At 51.5% G+C, this 17376-nt stretch overlaps 1 protein-coding gene across 1 annotated transcript; it reads left to right on the top strand.

The window, feature by feature from the left end:
- The first annotated feature begins 842 nt into the window (after positions 1–842).
- Positions 843–15782, top strand: PSTPIP2 (proline-serine-threonine phosphatase interacting protein 2). The gene is made up of 14 exons (XM_032205519.1): positions 843–875; positions 6873–6973; positions 8073–8150; positions 9079–9113; positions 10219–10325; positions 10838–10900; positions 11270–11368; positions 11525–11570; positions 11922–12001; positions 13052–13150; positions 13826–13922; positions 14229–14310; positions 15193–15227; positions 15733–15782. The coding sequence occupies exons 1-14, from the start codon at positions 843–845 to the stop codon at positions 15780–15782; spliced, it is 1005 nt and encodes a 334-aa protein (XP_032061410.1).
- The last annotated feature ends 1594 nt before the right edge of the window (positions 15783–17376 follow it).

Raw genomic sequence — 17376 nt, forward strand, 5'->3', positions numbered from 1 at the left:
AAAGGAGCCTCCGTGTGCCAGAAAAAAAAAAAAAGTTTGATTTTTTGCTGCGTTTTCATTCAGGTAGTGCTCGCTGTGCCTGTTTTGCTGCAGCTTCCAGCACCACACTGATGCTGCCTCCTCGTGCGGGTGCCACAGCACACAGTGTGTGCCCTGACCCTGGCTACTTTTTCCTCCTGCCTGTCTCAGCCCCAGGGGGGCTTACCTGGCTGGCTGAAAGTGCCTGCAGTGCAGAAGGTGAGGGTGTGGAGGAAAACTGGTGATTTATTCCAGGATTTGGGGTTGGCTCGGCTCAGTGCACCGTGGCTCATGTGCTCGCAGAGGAGGTTGCTGAAACCTCAAAGCCTTGAACCCAGCCCCGGCTGCGACCGTGGCCACGAGCAGCAAAAGAGAAAGCTCTTCAAGCACATCTTAGCCGTAGGTGTCACGCCACCCTGGGCAGATAAATTAAGTGGAAAATGCCTTATTTTCACATTACTGGCCTGTTTTAGCTATCCCTGCGTTAGAGGCAGCGACTTATCCAGGGCGAATCGGCACAGTCGCTGCCCATCTGCTTTCATCCCCCATCGCTATTCCAAGACCAGAGGTTGCTCACCTCGAGCAGCGACACCTCCCCGGGGCTGGGAGCAGGCTGTGCGCCCCAAAACCCTCCCCAAAAAACCCTCCCCACCTGCGTGGGGCCGGGCTGCGCGCTGAGCACACCCCTCGGGGCTCTGCCCCCGTCCCGGCTCTCCAAGCCGAAGCCCTGCGGCTGTCCCCGGGCCGGGCGGGGCCAGGCGGGGCCGTGCCGAGCCGAGCCGAGCTGGGAGGGAGCAGGGGGCAGCGGCAGCAGCAGCAGCAGCATGCGGGAGGCACGCTTCAGGGACCACTTTTGGGTGAGTCGGGGTTTGGGATGGGAAAAAAGGGGGAGCTCGTCCTGCGCTGCGCTGCCGGGACGCAGCCCTGCAGGACTGGGGAGAAGGTGCGCGGGTGCTGGAGGAGCCGGTGCTGGGTTTTGGCACAAGGAGAGGTCCTTGTGGCCTTCACGGCAAGCGAGGCTAATTACTAGGTAATCTGTAAATAATCCGGGCTCGAGCTCTTGGAGCTTTCTGCGTGGTTTTTTCCCTTCTGAAGCCAGCGGGGTCTGAGCGGGGATGGGAGCGTGGCAGCGCTGCCTCCAGGACCCGCTGCGGTCATTTTGGCCGTGGAGAAGGCAGCAGTGAGCGTGCATCACCTGCGGGGAGGTTGGAGGGGGTGAGAGGTGGACAGAAAAACCCAAATTTGGGCCAGGTGCAGAGGGGCTGCTGCTACGGCTTCATCTGGCTGTAAGGCAGCGAGGGAGCGCAAACTTCCTCCTGAGATTTTTCCCCTTTTATTAGCTTTGCTTGAGCCAAAAAGGGAAGAGGAAGGAGAGCGCTGCTTTGCTGAAGCAGAGGATTACAGATGCAGAGGATTACACAGGGCTCAGGACAGCCCAGGCTGCTTTTTGGGAGGGCTGCGGCTGCCCCGGGTGGCTGCAGGGGAGGGAGGATGCTGCACAGAGGGCTGGAGGCAGAGGGAGAGGATTTCTGTGCTCTGTCTGGTGGGCCAAAGCCTACAAACCACCACTTCATAAGCACGAACAAATACTGTGTGTGGCTAGCCGCTTCGTTTAGGCCTTGATTTTGCATTTCGGGGTTTGAAGAAATGTCGGCAGCCCCATGTCCCTACCTGTCCCCAGCCCCGTGGGCTGCAGCTGGTCTCGAACATTTTCCCCCATTCCCTTATTTGTTGTTTTTGCTCACCCTACAGCATCTCGGTGTATGCTGCAGCCACCTACCAAAGAGCTGTGCAAAAATAATACACCCCAAATCCTGTTTGGTTCCTCTTGCCCGGCCTGCAGCGACTGCTGAGAGTTGAGCAAGCGTGGGGCTGTTTGCATGTTTTTGCAACCTGCCGTTCTCCTTTCACTGCGTGAGAGCTTGCCTTTCATTTTTACCATTTCCTTGATAAGCGTCCGTTTCTCCGCAAGCCCTTCTGGCAGAGTGTTTCGGGAAACCTGACAGCGGGGCTTTGGGTCTCATCAGAGCACTTGGGGCTCACAGGCATCTGTAAAACCATGCAGGGAAAAGGGAAATCTGATAGTGATAAAACAAGGTTTATGTCTGACCTATTGGCTAACAGCCTGCAACCCGGAGGGCAGATTCTTGGCCATTTCTTTTTGTCTTCAGACAAACCTTATTTTTTTTTGTGTTCAGAGACAAAAGCTCTGCCCTCTGCAGAGTGTGGTGGGGTGCCTTAAAAAGGAGGACTTGGTAGGACATTGAGAAGATAAGCAAATGATGCTGAGAGCTGAGACCTGCTGGCTCCCACTGAGGCTGCTCTGGTTAAGTGATCTTTGCATATCAGACTGAGGTGCGTGCACCTCTTAGGCACTCCCAAATGTTTATCAGCCACCTTAAGAAAATGAGGTGCTAAATGATGCTGCTGAAACACTCCACGGCACCTCTCCTGCAGGAGAAGGTGCACTGGCATGTTTAATTTTCTACCAAAGCACGTGGGATAGGGTCTGAAAGAGCTGGTGAAGCGTGTTTGTTTGCACACTGGGAAATTCATCCCACTGGGCTGGTTCACACCTCAGTGGGATGAAGCTTTATCTGCTCTCCCTGCTTGCTATCTGTCTTTTAACCTGCCCAGATCCACAGGGCTTTGCGAGGCTGGGGATGAGCTCCTTTTGCTCCGTGTTTCTGCAGGGCTGCAGAAGGGGGGTGCCCGCCAGGCTTCTGGGTGCTTTCCCTGGCTGCTGTCTCATGGCATTATGTAGGCTGGGCTGTTTCATTTTCCTCTGCTCATCCTTCAAGGGACCAGCTTTCCTGGGCAGCCTGATGAGCTCATCAGGTGCTCATCAGGTGCTGGCTCACAGGGATGCCGGTGGCTGTTCTGGTTAGGTGTGGTTGCGTCGAGCCCGACAGTCGATTGCTTTAACATTCACATTTGGGGTGCCTTTTCGTGGGATGCTGTGCTAAGGCGAGGGGATTTTCAGTGAGTGTTCATCCCTGGGATGAGTTTTTCCTGCCCTGATGTTCCTGCTTGGAGTTTATCAGATGGAGAGGACCATCTCATGGACCTGGCCGGCCTGTGGATTTGGGTACGCACTTGGCTGACTCGGGGTATGGTCGGTGCTGTTCCCGTGCAGCTCTCACGCTGCACGATTTCTGCATGGTGCCAGCCGTGGATGAGAGCTCGTCCTCCAGCTACCCGCTGGGGACGAAGGATAAGCCTCTGGGTTACCTCTGCACCCTGCAGAAACCTGCACGAAGATTTTTCTCGGTCTTGGTGACCTCCGGTGGACCTTGAGCAGTTTTGAGATCGTGTCGGCTGCGAGCAAGAATAGCACAGCCATTTGTCATCGCACGGTGTTTCCAAATACAAAAATAGACATACAACTTCTGCAGCGTTTCTCTGAGGAGACAGAGCTGAGGAGAGCTGACAAAGCTCTGCACAAGTAAAACGTGTCAAGTAATGGTCCGTGAGCAGCGCTGAGGGTTTGGGCTCCTGGGCTTGTGACTGCGTGGCTCTGGTTAGGCTGCTAAGGCTGAAAGCTAAGGGACAGGGACATGTGTCTGGGGACATGCATGTGGCCACGTGTGCGTGGCAGTGTTGAAGTCACTTGTGAAATTTTGTGTGCCCCAAACCTTTCATTTTTGGGGAGGTTGGGACAGGTTGCTTTTTCTCCTGCACCCTTATCTTCACAGGGCTTGTGTCTGGAGGGGGATTGATGTGAAGAAGATGGAGAAGATATCAAAGCAAACAGCTTTCCCTTTAGTGAAAGAGGGACTTTGCGTGCCCACGGGAGCATTTCAGCCCTTCTTTTGCTTAAGCACAAGCAAAATCCCCAAAACATCTTAACTTCATGCCACCTGAAATGCCAAAATTTCAGAAGGGAAGCGGCACTTCTCCACCTGTGCTGCAGATGCGAATCCCACCTTGCCCTTCTTGTTGCATGAAGCCTCTCATTTCATCTCCCCCTCCGAAAGGGCAGGAACGGGAGTTTCCACTCCTCTGGAGCCCTGCGTACTCGGGAAACATCAGCTGCTGCTTTGTCACCTTGAAATCATCCGCCTGTATTTTCCACGGGCGGTGCTGTCCCCTAAATAGCATGCCCGCTGTTAACCCGGCCGGGCGAGGCGGGGTTTGGGGCCGGTACTCCGGTCGCCCTGCCTCAGTTCCCCAGCTGCAAAACGTGGGGCTGGGGCCTTTTTTTCAAATCCTACAGCCAAACCTATGGGGATAACCCATGCGTGCTTGCTCTGGGATGCTCCTGGGGCTGTGCAGAGCCACTGATTTCTCAGGGAAGGAATTTGCATTGGTGCTTTCCAGGTCCCGGCTGTTTCCGTGCAGCCCCTGCGGACCTGCACTGCAGGTGGGCTCTGGTTTGGTGCAGCGGGACGGAAACCTCCCTGTTACACCCCAAATGGACCCTGTCAGCACAGGGAGCCCCAGAGGGTCAGATTACCTTCTTTCCAGCAGCAGGCTGCTCAGTTATTTGCCCGTTCAACATCATTTTTGGTGTGGGAAGGCTGGCACCATGCTGCTGGTTTTGGTACGGCAGAGCTGGCCCAGCAGTTTTTGCCTGACTTTTATTCTCTGAAGGCGACAGCAGCAGAGCAGCCATTTCTTTTATTCCCCTTTTCACAGCAAACCTCTGCTCTTGTATAACCTCCTGCCTTATTACTGCTAAAAACTGGAAGGAAATCAGGACGTAAGGGGTGAGGTGCTGTTTGCTGGGGCAGCTTGGGGAGCCTCGGTGCAAAATCCCATCCTCCAGAGCCCTCTTCAGCTCAGTTTACAGTGGCTTTAAACCCTGTCCTCCCTCCCTGGCTCTGTCCTCCCTGTATCCCCCTTCCTCTTTCCTCTTTCCCTGCCTCCCGTGGGCAGTCACGCTGCTCCCCTGTATTCTTTCCGTGCTGACGTCTGCCCAGAAGGGCGCTGCCAGGGTGGTTTTTGTGGTGTATGACGCTGCCCAGCCCAGCTTCGTGGGGCCGGGAGCCCCTCCTGCCTGCCCCTGCCCGTTTTATTTTGGGGTAAAAAGTCAAGTTAGGATGTTCCTGAGTTTTGCAACTGTCATGAAAAGTGATTTCAGTGTAAGCGTGCTTCCTGCTTTTGCAGAGCCGGTTAGCAAACAGAGAACCTGTTGCGTTTTTGTTTCAGTAATAAGCTCATTTTGGGAGGAGGTTCGTGCTCAGTACAGAAACAGAAAGTGTTTGAGGATCTCCCTAGGTCCTGGCTGCAGTCTCCTCCCATGCACTCCACGATGGAGCAAAGCTGATCCAGGATTCCCGGGGATCTCCTGCTGGCTCCACTCCACCAGATATCCACTTTATCTCCCGCTTTCTGGCCACTTGTGTTCAAGTCTTTGGTTGCCTGGGGAAGTCCACAATGATGAAATCCTTTATTTGTCACAAATGCTGGCCCTGTTCCTCCTCAGCTCTCACTCTGGGCACAAACTTATGAGAAATCCCCCTCTGCTGCCAGCACTGTAGCACCAGCTCTCTGCACGCTGTCATCATGGCTTGGAACCGTTTCCCGGATCTCTCCATCCTGCCATTATTCCTCTTTTAAGCTTCATAATAATTATTTGTGGTTTCTGCTTCCTTTCTCGCAGCTTCATATCTGCTTTTGCCATTGCTTCCTTTCTGCAGCCCGTTTCCCTATTCTGCTCCTGCCCGTGCTGCTCCTGCAGTGCCAGCCAGACCTCTCTGCAGGGGACAGCGGGCAGTTTTGCTCTCCTCCTGCATCCGTTTTGGGCTTCTTCCAGAGCAGGAGGGTTTGCGGTCAGAGCATCCCTCTCATAACATCACAGCACTTCGGAGCCCTGCTCCAGGTCTTCAGGGTGGCAAATCCTCAGCGGATATAGGACAAAATGTTTTTTTATCCTAAGGTGCTTCCCAGCACAGGAGTAAGGAGAGAATGGGGTGGAGTTATTCAGCCTTTATCCTAGCCCTGCTACATCATTGTCACATTTTTTAATTTTTTTTTTTAAATAACCATCACAGGAAAATCCCTATTTTTGAGAATAATTTGAGGGAAAGCCATGGTCCTTCAGAAGTCTATGGGAAGCTGCTCCCCAGTGCGGGTAGCACTGTGGGGCTGAGAGCCCTGGCTTGGAAGATGGGACTTGGCCGTGGTGTTTTGGGGGACGTGAAGGGCACAGAGCAGGGGTGGGGAAGGACCTGCTGCTGAGGGAAGTGGTCTTTGTGTTGGAGTTTTGGACTGACGTGAGCGGGACAGGGTGGCTTTTCCTGAGGATGGAGAGGAGGCTGCTGCAGCAGCAGTCACTCAGGGCTGTGTGGGCAGCCAGGGAAGCTCATAGGAAGCTCGGTGATGCCGTGGAGAAAGGGCTGCTCAGCTCTCCCCCCGGCCTGGGTGTGGGTTCCTGCAACGAGGCCGGGTGTGGGGATGGTGACCAGGCAGACAACTGCAAATTGGCGCTGACAGAGATCTGTCCTGGTGCCTGCAGAGGCTGGGAGAAGCAGGAGTAAGGCAGGCTGGATTTTATGAGGATGGCCTTTACAAGGCGGGAGGAGGGAAAGTGCTGTAGGAGTTTTAGGGGGGGCTCAGTGTGCTGCAGGGCCAGAGGTGCTGAGAATGGGGGGAGATCACCAGGATGTGGCAGGTCTGAGCTCTTCTGACCTGTGAAGGACACGAAGGTCCTTCATTCTCTTCATTCCAGACCCTCTCCCACCCCAAAAAGAAAAAAAAAGAGTTTATTTTGTATAATTTATGGGCGAACCAGAAAGAGGCCCTGGCACACTTGCTCCCAGCCGAGCCATCGCTTGTATAAGTGCCTGTGAGGGTGGCAGTGGGCATGGACTGCTCCTACAGGGACGTCAATCCTGTTCTTGTGTTTTCAGAGCACAGACCTGACGAGCACAGTTGGCTATGACAGCATCATTCAACATTTGAACGACGGCAGGAAGAACTGCAAAGAGTTTGAAGACTTTCTGAAGGAAAGGTACAGAGCGGCCTCTGAAAACGGGTTTGGCTGAATCTGGGAAGCGAGGCAGAGGCACTTCTATTTCTTCTATTCCCATTCGGGTTTCCATCGTGTTTCTGTCCACTGGGCTGAAGCATCTTTCACTTTTGACTGATGAGGAACTGGTTTTTCACACTGTTCTTTTTCTGAAATCCATATGAAATCCATACCTGGGGATCCTCAGCTGGGAGGGTGGTGCTAGCCACAAAGCCCAGCAGCTTTGTTATTAAGGGCACTGTCCAAATGCCTCCTGAACACTGGCAGGCATGGGGCATCAACCACCTCTGTAGGAAGTACTGAGCCTCCCCGGCACAGCTTTTTGCTGTTCATGCAGGTCCTGCCATCAGTTCCCAGTGGGAAGAGACCACTGCTCCCTCCCTGCTTCTCCTCTTCAGGGAGTTGTGGAATAAAATAAACAACTTCCTAAAATGTCCTTATCTCTAATGCAAGTGCAGATGTCTGTGTTGATAGTTTGGTGGTGAGGTTCACCTTGTTTAACTTTTTTTTCCACGGGGTTACTGCCTAAACAGATGTAGGTGCATTAGACACTATAAATTGCAGGCTCTTCTGCTCTGCATGCCCATCACATTTATTCCGGACTATTTTGTCCCAAGTCTTGTATTCAAGGCTTGTTTTCTCCAGTCGATAACAAAATTACATTAATTCCAGGTCATTCTACAGCAGTCTTCATATTTAGCCTGTTGAGCACGTTTGGCTAGCCCTGAAGTGCTCAGGCAGCAGGACTTGATGATCTTTGTAGGTCCGTTCCAATGCTCCCTGTGGGTCGATCCTGCAGCATGATCCAGGAGCGTGCCACCTCCACCAGCTCAGGAGCTGGCAGGACTCTGAGCATGCACACAGCAAGCCACAAGCCCAGGGGCAGTTTGTGGTGGTCAGGGAGGTGGATGCCTGTGCTGTCAGCCTGTCTGCAGCCCAGGGTGTTCTGTGCACCCGCTATTCCCTCGTCCGTGCTCAGGGGATGTCTCTTGTGAAACTCCTCCTGCTCTTGGCCTCTGCTGCAAGCAACTTTCATTTTCTGAAATGAGAATTTCCTCTCATTTCTCTCTTTCCTCAACAGAGCAATTATAGAAGAAAAGTATGGCAAAGAGCTCATTAACCTGTCGAAGAAGAAGCCCTGTGGGCAGACGGAGCTGAAGTAAGTTCAGAGCCCAGTGTCTTTTATAGGTATCTGTAATTGGGGCAATGAAGGAGGAGGGCGGGGGAAGGAGGCTGAGAGAGACAAACCAGTGTTCAAATGTGATTGGGATGTCACCAGATGTTCAGTCCTGTGGATGAATGGTGCCCAGTTGTGCTGGCTTTTGCCGATACCGAGTTGGACTCCACCAACTTCTCACCTGCCGTAGAGTATCCAAAGTATTGTGGACGCTCAGGCGAGATGTGGGCTGGTGGTTCAGCAGAGAGCCGAGCATCATGAGACCTTGGGTTTGCTCCTCACTGTTTCTGTGGCCAGAGGGAAGTACACGTACTTCCTTGAGTCAAACCACACGGATGTTCAAACCCAGCACGTTGCCACCCTACACGGGTGCTGCAGCCGCTGCAGTTGGCTCCATTTGTGGATCTCCATTTCCCCATTGCCCTGGGAACCGTCTACTTCCTGCTGTGCTTCATACATGCCTGGTTTGGTGTTCTCTGCTCATTTGTTTACAGCTCTATATTAGTCAGTCACTTACATTGTTTCATTATCTTAATAGGGAGGAAAGTTCCCTACATTTCCAACCACTCGCCCATACTACATATAAAAAAATTGTTCATGTGTCCCAACTGATACTCTTTGGAGATTACACAGAACATTTGTCTTGAAACTCAGAATATTTAATAGTGTTCACTGTCCAGGAAGAAGGCTTAAGGTAGATCTCAAACCAAGTGGACAGCATTATACTCGCTGGTAAGGAAAGAGCTGGAAGTGTAAAGAGGGTAGATAAACCTGCTCCAGGCTGATCTGGCTGGTCTTGAGTGAGGGACTCCCTTGCCAGTTCAGAAGTGCCCTGCTGTCACCACTAAAGCCCATGCCTGCATCTGGCACTGCTTTCTTATTCTTTTAATGCTGTTCTTGTGTTTTTCAGCACCCTGAAGAGATCTCTGGATGTTTTCAAGCAACGTAAGTAATCCTTCTTCTTCATCTATCAGGACACTTGGCAGTGCTGAAGCCTTCAGGCTACTGCTTGGGAAGAAACAGAGATATTTGGGAAGAAACAGAGAAATCTCCATAAGTGTTTGTTACCAGGATCAGGTGTAGGCTGTCCTCGTGGTCTTGCTCAGCACAGTGCATGGAGTTTGGGATAGAGTGTTCCAGGGCACAGTTACCAGAGGGAAGTCATGGCAAGTCCCTCTGGGGATCTGTTGGGCTTTTGGGGCAGCTTCAGAGTTGTGCAGCATCTGAAGGTGTCTGTGGAAAGCTCATCTGGGTTGTTTTGGACTGGCTCATCCTGCCCTTTTGAGACAAATATGCAGTAATCAGAGCGTCCAAGTGATGAGGGTTTGGCCACTATGCAGTAACCGTTCCTCACCATTCTGCTGCCCAGTGCTGAAGTCTGGCAGCCACAGCTCCACCACCATCCACACTGGCCAGATATTTCTGCTGCTGTGCTCCTGGGCTGATGCTCTAACGAGGCTCTGCCTGCAGTAGCTGACGCTTTAATCACTATGGGTGTGAAATAGCTCTGGGTGTTAGCTCTTGAACCACAGTTTTTCTTAGCTGCCTTTGTGAGCTGCTGCTTTGCTTGCTGGCTGGGTGCTTTATTGTATGGCTGCTCTCCTCCAGCAGGGCTAGCTCAGTGTGACACCGAAAATGAGCCTGAGATTTATTTAGCAATAGTTTTTCTCTGCCCCAAGTTGCTTCTCTGCTAGCCTGGGGGAATGCTTCATTCAGACAGATGCTTTAGGGTGTGATGTGCTGAAACATGCCTGAATTAATCCAGATTAGGAGGAAAAGTGACTGTGCTCATTTGAATAACTTCTCTTGGTACGATTTACTTAAATGGAAGCGCAGGCCCCAGCATGACCGATGATGAATCACTCTTACATAGGCAGACCCTGTGTAGGGTGTAGGAAGTGCTGTTGCTTTCAGGTTTCTGCAGGGGAATTCATGAGGTGGGACCACGGGTGGAAGGGGTCTCTGGTCACTCTGATGTCAGCTAGAAAAGCTGGCTTACGCAAGAGCCTTTTTAGGAATATATATATATGTATATTTCTTTTCTTTGCAGAGATAGACAATGTGGGACAAGGTCACATCCAGCTGGCTCAAACCCTTCGGGAGGAAGCCAAGAAAATGGAGGAATTCAGGGAGAAGCAAAAGCTGCATCGGAAGAAGGTCAGGAGCTGAGGGCATTGCAGGAGGAACCTCCACAGTTGGGCTGCCCCTGTCCCCCGTCCCCCCCTGTGCCCCAGCCTGCTCCGTGCCCACCAGTGCCAGGAAGTCCTGAGCTCTTTCCTACGTGTTGCAACTGTGCTGGAGAGCTGTGCAGCAACCCCTGACTTCCTTCTTCTTGCTGCCACGTGCTGTCCTTCAGGGTCGTTTGGGGCCAGAGACAGTGGGGGCTCCCTCCAGCCTTGACTAGGGGGGTTGTTAAGGTGTATGTGTAGTGCTGTATGGTCTACATGGAGTTTGGTAAAATTAGCAAGCTCTTTAATGTCTTCTGGCTCGAGATTCCCTTGTCTGGAAAATGAGGGGAAGCTGTCAGAGCCAGGGGCTGATATGGACCGAGCAGAGGGGAGAGGGCTTGCCAATTCTGCCAGAGCTCATGGAGACCATACCATACTGTAGTTCATCCCGGAGCTATGACGGTCACTGACGCACTGATTTGGGGTCTGTTGTCTCCACAGATAGAGCTCATAATGGAGGCGATTCACAAGAACAGGAATTTGCAGTACAAGAAGACCATGGAGGTAAAGCAAGTGTGCTGCTGTCTCTTGCCGTAGGGGCTAACGCTGCCAAAACGCGCACATGGAGCGAGGGCAGGCCTATGCGTGAGGGCCTCCCTCCCTCCCCTTTCACATTAACAATGTGCAGAGTGTGTTCAACAAAGCTTGAGGAGCACGGAGGGGAAATGCTGGCTCAGATACAAGAGGTTTAAATGTCCTGGACTCAGTAGCCTCGAGCTTTTCGTCCTGAGCAAAGAATAGCCTCTGCTGTGAGCACCGTGCTGCCCAGGCAGTAGGGATGGGGTGTCTGGGACCCGGCGCATCGCCTGTCAGCTGGATTTTCATCTCTTTTGCTTCCTAACATGTTCCTGCCCTGTCTGGTGTCTCCCCTAGGCCAAGCGGCTCTACGAGCAGCGCTGCAGGGATAAAGACGAAGCAGAACAGGCGGTGCACCGCAACGCCAACCTGGTCACGCAGAAGCAGCAGGAGAAGGTAAAGGAGAGGCAGGGGCCGTGCTGCCAGGCAAAGGGATGTCTCTTCTGGCTGGTCTCCTGCCCCATGTCCCTTCTCTCAGCTCTGGGGCCTGCACTCCCATGTCAATGCACCAGGGCTCTCCTACACCTTCCTTCTCTCCCCCAATTTTGGCAGCTCTTCCTGAAGTTGGCCCAGACGAAATCGGCCCTGGAGGATTCAGGTGAGCGTGGAGATGAAGCGTGCTGGCTGCATTTTGGGGACGAGGGGAGCACCTCCGGGGGTAGGAGGAGATGGGCTGGGAGCTGTGACATGGCACACAGGAGCTGCAGCTCCTCGGAAATGTGTCCAGAGGTACAGGAGGTGGCTCCTGCCCTGCAGAAGGCTGCATGGCCCCGCCACGGCTGCTGTGGGGCTCCCATCCCGATGCATCGCCCACCAGCAGCTGAGCTCACACATTGCTGCTGGGTTCTCTGTGGCATCCCAGCCATTTTATGCTGGACATGGTGCCTCCTAGTGAAGGAGTTTTTTTAAAATTAATGTTACCCAATTGACAATTTGATTTCTCTCACAGACAGGGGTTACCAGCAGAGTATTACCGCACTGGAGAAGATCAGGGAAGAATGGCTGAAAGAGCACATCAAGGCTTGTGAGGTAAATACCACAAACTTCCTTCACATGGCACTGTGGTCCTCTAGATGTTCGCCCCCTTTCTGCAGGGCTTGGGGACAGAGCAGACGTGCCTTCTGCTTTGTATTCCCTTCACAGGACAACAGCAGGACGTGTTGCAGGTAACCCTGCACGTTTCTCCTGCTTGGATTCTGGATTCAAGGTCGCACCACTTCAATGTTTCCACTGTGCTATTTTTAATTTCTTCCACTGCCTTTTAAAATTGACAGAGTCAATGTGCTCAGTAGTGACATTTTTTTCCTGTTTTCTGCTTGCATGTTTGGTGCTGCCACCACCTGGCTCAGTCGTGGCCTGGACATGAGGCTGCAGTGTCTGCCTTGGATGCTGACAGCCTAAACGTTCAGAGCACCCGTGCCTCTATTTTACTTTCCCCCACTGGGGTGGAATTTGCTGCCTGTTTGCTGTGCCATGTCAGGGGGACGTGAGGGTGCGTGCGGTGTCTGTGGGCTCTGGAAGCCTCTCTGCAGGCCAGGCTGGGAAGCCAGGGTTTCACTTCCACAGAGAGATTACGTGGAAGTTTTCCCCTCAGTACGTTGCAAAGGCCGTAACTGATGACAAATGCAAACGTACACTCGGGATGGAAGTCTGTCTTTCACTGGAAATGCGTAAAGGTGCATGGGGTTTGGCTGCACCAGACAGCAAATTTCAACAGACTTGGGTTTAAACTGGTTACGAAAAGGGCATGGCAGGAAACAGGAAGGAGACCAACCAAATGCACCTCCGTTTTCATACATCCCCAGCCATTTTTTTTTTATTTCTCTGCACCTGTGGAAGGGAGGTGAGAAGGGAGCTGAGACTGCAGGACCATGGGGTGCCCAGGGAACCCACACTGCCTTTAGGAAGCTGGTCTGGTCTCCCCGAGGGGTGCTGGGTGGCCCCTTCCACATGGGTGTAGCAGGGCACTGCCACCTGTAGACCTTCCTGAGCTGAACGCCTTCTTTGGTTGCACAGAAGGATGCTTTCTCCCTTGGGAGAGCAGACAGGGGACATGCTGTTCTGCCCATGTCATTGCAGTTCTTCGAGACACAGGAGTGCGAGCGCATCAGCTACTTCCGCAATGCCCTCTGGCTCCATGTCAACCAGCTCTCCCAGGGCTGCGTCCAGAACGACGAGGTGAGCTGGGTGGAGGTCCCTCCACATCCATTTTTCTGTTTTGGATCTGAGACCTCTGTGAGGTCTCTTTTGGATCAGACCTTTGGGACCCCTGCTGCCCACCTGGGTTATCTTTTGCCCGTCGTTTTGTCAGGGTGTGGTTGTAATGCGGTAAGGACCCCCTGAGTGCAAGTTTTTGTGCATATCTGTGGCTGGAGAAATAGTGAGAAGGCAGTACAGGAATGAAGATGTGTCCTCAGCTCCTTGTCACCAGCGTCATAAAGATGCACTTAGTGCTCTCCCTGGCTGAAGAAAATTGGCTGAAAAAGAGGCAAATGAAATGCAGTGGGAGGTGACCTTGCCAAAGATTACGCAGGATTATTACGACTCCTGCATATCTGAGGCTGGGAATGGGAAAGCAGAGAGCCTGGTTTGCTTTCCTGTGCTCTGAACTGTGTTAATTCAAGTTGGCCTACAGGCTTTGATCGGATAACATGAGCATGCAGGCAGAAAGCCTGTGGCCAGAGCTCTTAGAGATTAAGTTTTCTTTGGGATTCCTTCCTCGTTCCCTGCACCATTGAAGCCTGGGTCCTGGGTGAGCAATGGGCTCCCAACCCATGTGTGATAACTGATCGAAAAATGTCCTTTTGTTTTTTGACTTAATGCACAGAAATGCTTGTCATTTCTCTCCCGCAGAAATACGAGGAAATCCGCAAGAGTTTAGAAATGTGCAGCATTGAGAAGGATATTGATTTTTTTGTAAATTTGCGCAAAACTGGAAGTTCGGCCCCAGGTGAGAGCTCGGTGCAACCTCCTGAAGTAGCAACGACTTGCTTCTACTCCTCATGGTGCTGCTGCCTGGATCAGCATCAATTCAGATGCAAAACCTACTGATTTTGTAACATCCTTCCTTTCGTTCCCCAGCAAGCAGCACCAGTCCCTCTGCCACTTACCATAAGCTTCTGACGATGATCTCCCCTTTCTGTAACATTTCAAACACCTTTCCAGAGAGCGGGGAAAAGCTTAGCAGCTGAATGTTGGGGTTGTCGAGTAGCACCTTGTGAAAGGTCTGTGCTTTACTGCTGTTAACTCTTCCTAGCTCCTGTTGTTTATGAAAACTACTACAACACACAGAGAAACGCCACTCCTGTGAGAAGTCCGGTTTCCGTACCTATATCACGGTAAGGGACATAATTTGCAATTGCTGTTGCAACTGATGCTGTCTAAAAACCAAACCAAAACAAAAAACGAATAAACAAAACCATATTTTATTACTTTTGGTCTGTTGGAAGCTTTGGGAGTATTACAGGAAAATATTTCCCATGCTATGTAGCCCATTGCTCTCTCCAGCAGAAATTATTCCAGCATGATGCCTGCTACGTCATGTTCAAGGAAGCCCTCAAGTCCACCCAGAGCTTTTTGCTCTTATTTGTCTTTTGAGGTGATTTTTCCCTTCCTGAGGCTGGGAATCTTGTTCTGAAGGTGCTTGTGGTGAGGTTGTGCTCAGTTTTCCTTGTGCCAAGCCTCTTCCACAAGTCCTTTGGGTTGAGGTGAGGGGCTGCGGTACCCAGACAGCAGAAAAGCAAGGCAGCCTGGAGGGAATTGAGGTCAGGGTGAAAGATGCCTCGGCCACGAGGAAGATGAGGATTCAGGGCTAAAGACTCTTGCCAAGGATGAGTGTGCACCTCCGGCTGTTGCGTCAGGAGAAGAGTCATGCCTAATTATGGCTTCCTGATGGCTCACCTGGGCAGAGGCATGTAAAAGGCATGCCCCGAGGCTCACTCATGAATGTTTTGCCAATGCAGTGTTTTTTGGTGACTTTTTCCTCTTCGTCACTGTAGCAGCCTCAATTCCTGTGTCTGCCAAGCAGGCTGTTGGTGAATGACCCAAAACATGGCCAGGCCTCCAGAAAGCCCAGGCTGGCCAAACCTCTTGCCCTCCTGTGAGTTCCAGGAGGGTGGTTTGGGAGCCACAGAGCCAGAATAATGGCCTGGGCAGGTGCCCTTGGATGGGAGGGAGTCCCATAGCCATGCAGGTCCTCACCTCTGTTTCTTTTTGAGCAGGAGAGCGCCTCTACCCACCCCAACCAGTGGGCCAGGTGAGTTCCTTACCTTAGGTGGCTTCTGCTCCCACAGAGGATCTCTCTGATCTTGCTCTTCCCCATAGGACCACGAGCTTCATCTGTCTAAAGGGATTGCTCGAGGCCCAGCTCCTCCTATAAGTCCAGTCCCCATGGAAAGATGCTGGGAAGTTGGCTACTGACTCTGGTGGCAAAATTTCACCTATAAGTTCTGATCAAAGCCCTTTGTGTGCACATTGCCTAAGCTTGGTGTCTCACCAGTCTCTGCATTTTAGGCCCTTCTCTGTTTAAACAGCATGTGATTCGTCATTTCCAGACCACTTCAGGGATGGGATAACGCAGTGGGACTCAGTAAAACTAAATTCTGCTTTGCTTCTTAGGCAAATCAACTCATCTCTTTGAGCCCCATCCCTGGCTCCTTTATAACAGAGGTGGCCAGTGCATGGTGGTCTTGCCCTGCATGAAGTCTCTTAACAAGCACTTCCCATGGGCAGACCTAATATTTTTGTGCTTTGTGTTTTAGGTGACCCTGATTATGCCACAATTGATGGCTACAGCTTGATACACCACTAATAGCCACGGTAAGTACTCGAGTTTGATGGAGAAAGGGCTTAACAAGAGATGCAACTTCAACAGAGGGGCAGTGGAGAAAGAAAGGCCACCATTTAGGGGAAAGGACACTTGAGGTGACGGGGTGGGAGTGACAATTTTGTCAGCCCTTCTGTCCTTGTGTGAGCTGGAGCTGTGATTTTGATGCTGTCCATCCTGTTCTCTAGGTTCTCCAGGCAGAAGATGCTGTCAGTCTGGCCAGCGCGGCAGTCGGTGTTTTCAGTTATTCTCAGCGACACAGAACTGCAGTGCTTCTTCATTTTAAGAAAGTGTTTGAGGACTCTGATAATTATTTGTGCATTCAGAAAGCACCTACTAAAAATTTATTCTTTTAATAAGCAAACTCCTTGGACATATATCTGATTTTCACGCTCAGGGGAAGAAAAAGAGTAAAAGCAATGGAACTGGACAGAGGGCGATCTGCATTGCAAGAAACTTTTGATTTGAAGTGCTTCCTATGTGCAGCCATCTGGGAGAGCCTGGAGCCTTCTGCTCTCCAAATAACTAAAAAACACTTGTGCCAAGGGGAGCTATGCAAAGCTTTGGGCATGCTGGCTTGTGTTCAGAGCTAAGGGTACACTTTGGCCTGTTTCTGAAGTCTTTTATTAATGGCGATTAAACTTGTAATTTGGATTTAATTCCAGTAATGTTTCTCTGGGAGCTGACTACATAGAGGAGCACCATCGATTACATCATGGGTCTGGCTTTGCTGTGCTGTTTGGTGCTGATTTGTGTGGTGCAGCAGTTCACAGAACAGAAACCCAGCAAAGGGCTGTGCCACTACAAACCTGCTGGCAAGTCTCTCACCCTGCAATACTGTTGAGGATCGGAAGGAAGTCAGACAGCTCTTCCACCACCTCTCCAATGAGGGGCTTGTGGTTTTTTAGGCTCGTGGTATAACTTGTCCGTGGTAGGCTGCAGATAGTCCCATTTGATTAACTTCTGGGAATCCCTGAACTTTGGACATGTATCGATGCTAGATCCAAATGTAGCATCCGTTTTCAGCAGGGATTTGAGTGGCAGTAAAAATGAAAGGGAAATCGTCAACTCTCTATCTGAATTACTTCTCCCTCTGCTCTAGCAGGCTTGACAACAAAATATTTGTTCTGACTTCCTCACTCTGACTCCTAGAGGCATCCTCAGCAGTAACTCCGCAGGGTCTGTCTAGTTCTGTCTGCACACCACTGGAAACAAACTTAGCTGTGGAGCCATGAAACTGATTTCCTGGTCAGGTCTTCTCAAAGGACTTCTCCTTTTTGTTGCCTTATACATGATTGCATGTTTAATGCAGAAGCTCACATACCTCAGGGCTGCTGGTCTCTCTGTGCTGTGTGGCTTAACAGCTCCTCGGTGCCTTGCTATACTGAGCATGGGGATATGGGACAGAGGGTGCTGGACACAATTTAGCTGTCTAAACCTGGAGCAACAGGGGCTGCTTGGCTGCATGATGTTCTTCAAGTTGAATCCACGCAACTTCAGTGTGTGCCTAAACACACTGGTACCCGGGGATATGCTTTATTTCTTTATGTGGAAAGGATCACAATGAGCTTTACTTTCT

The sequence above is a fragment of the Aythya fuligula genome, chromosome Z, assembly GCF_009819795.1.
Source record: "Aythya fuligula isolate bAytFul2 chromosome Z, bAytFul2.pri, whole genome shotgun sequence".
Classification (NCBI taxonomy): Eukaryota; Metazoa; Chordata; class Aves; order Anseriformes; family Anatidae; genus Aythya; species Aythya fuligula.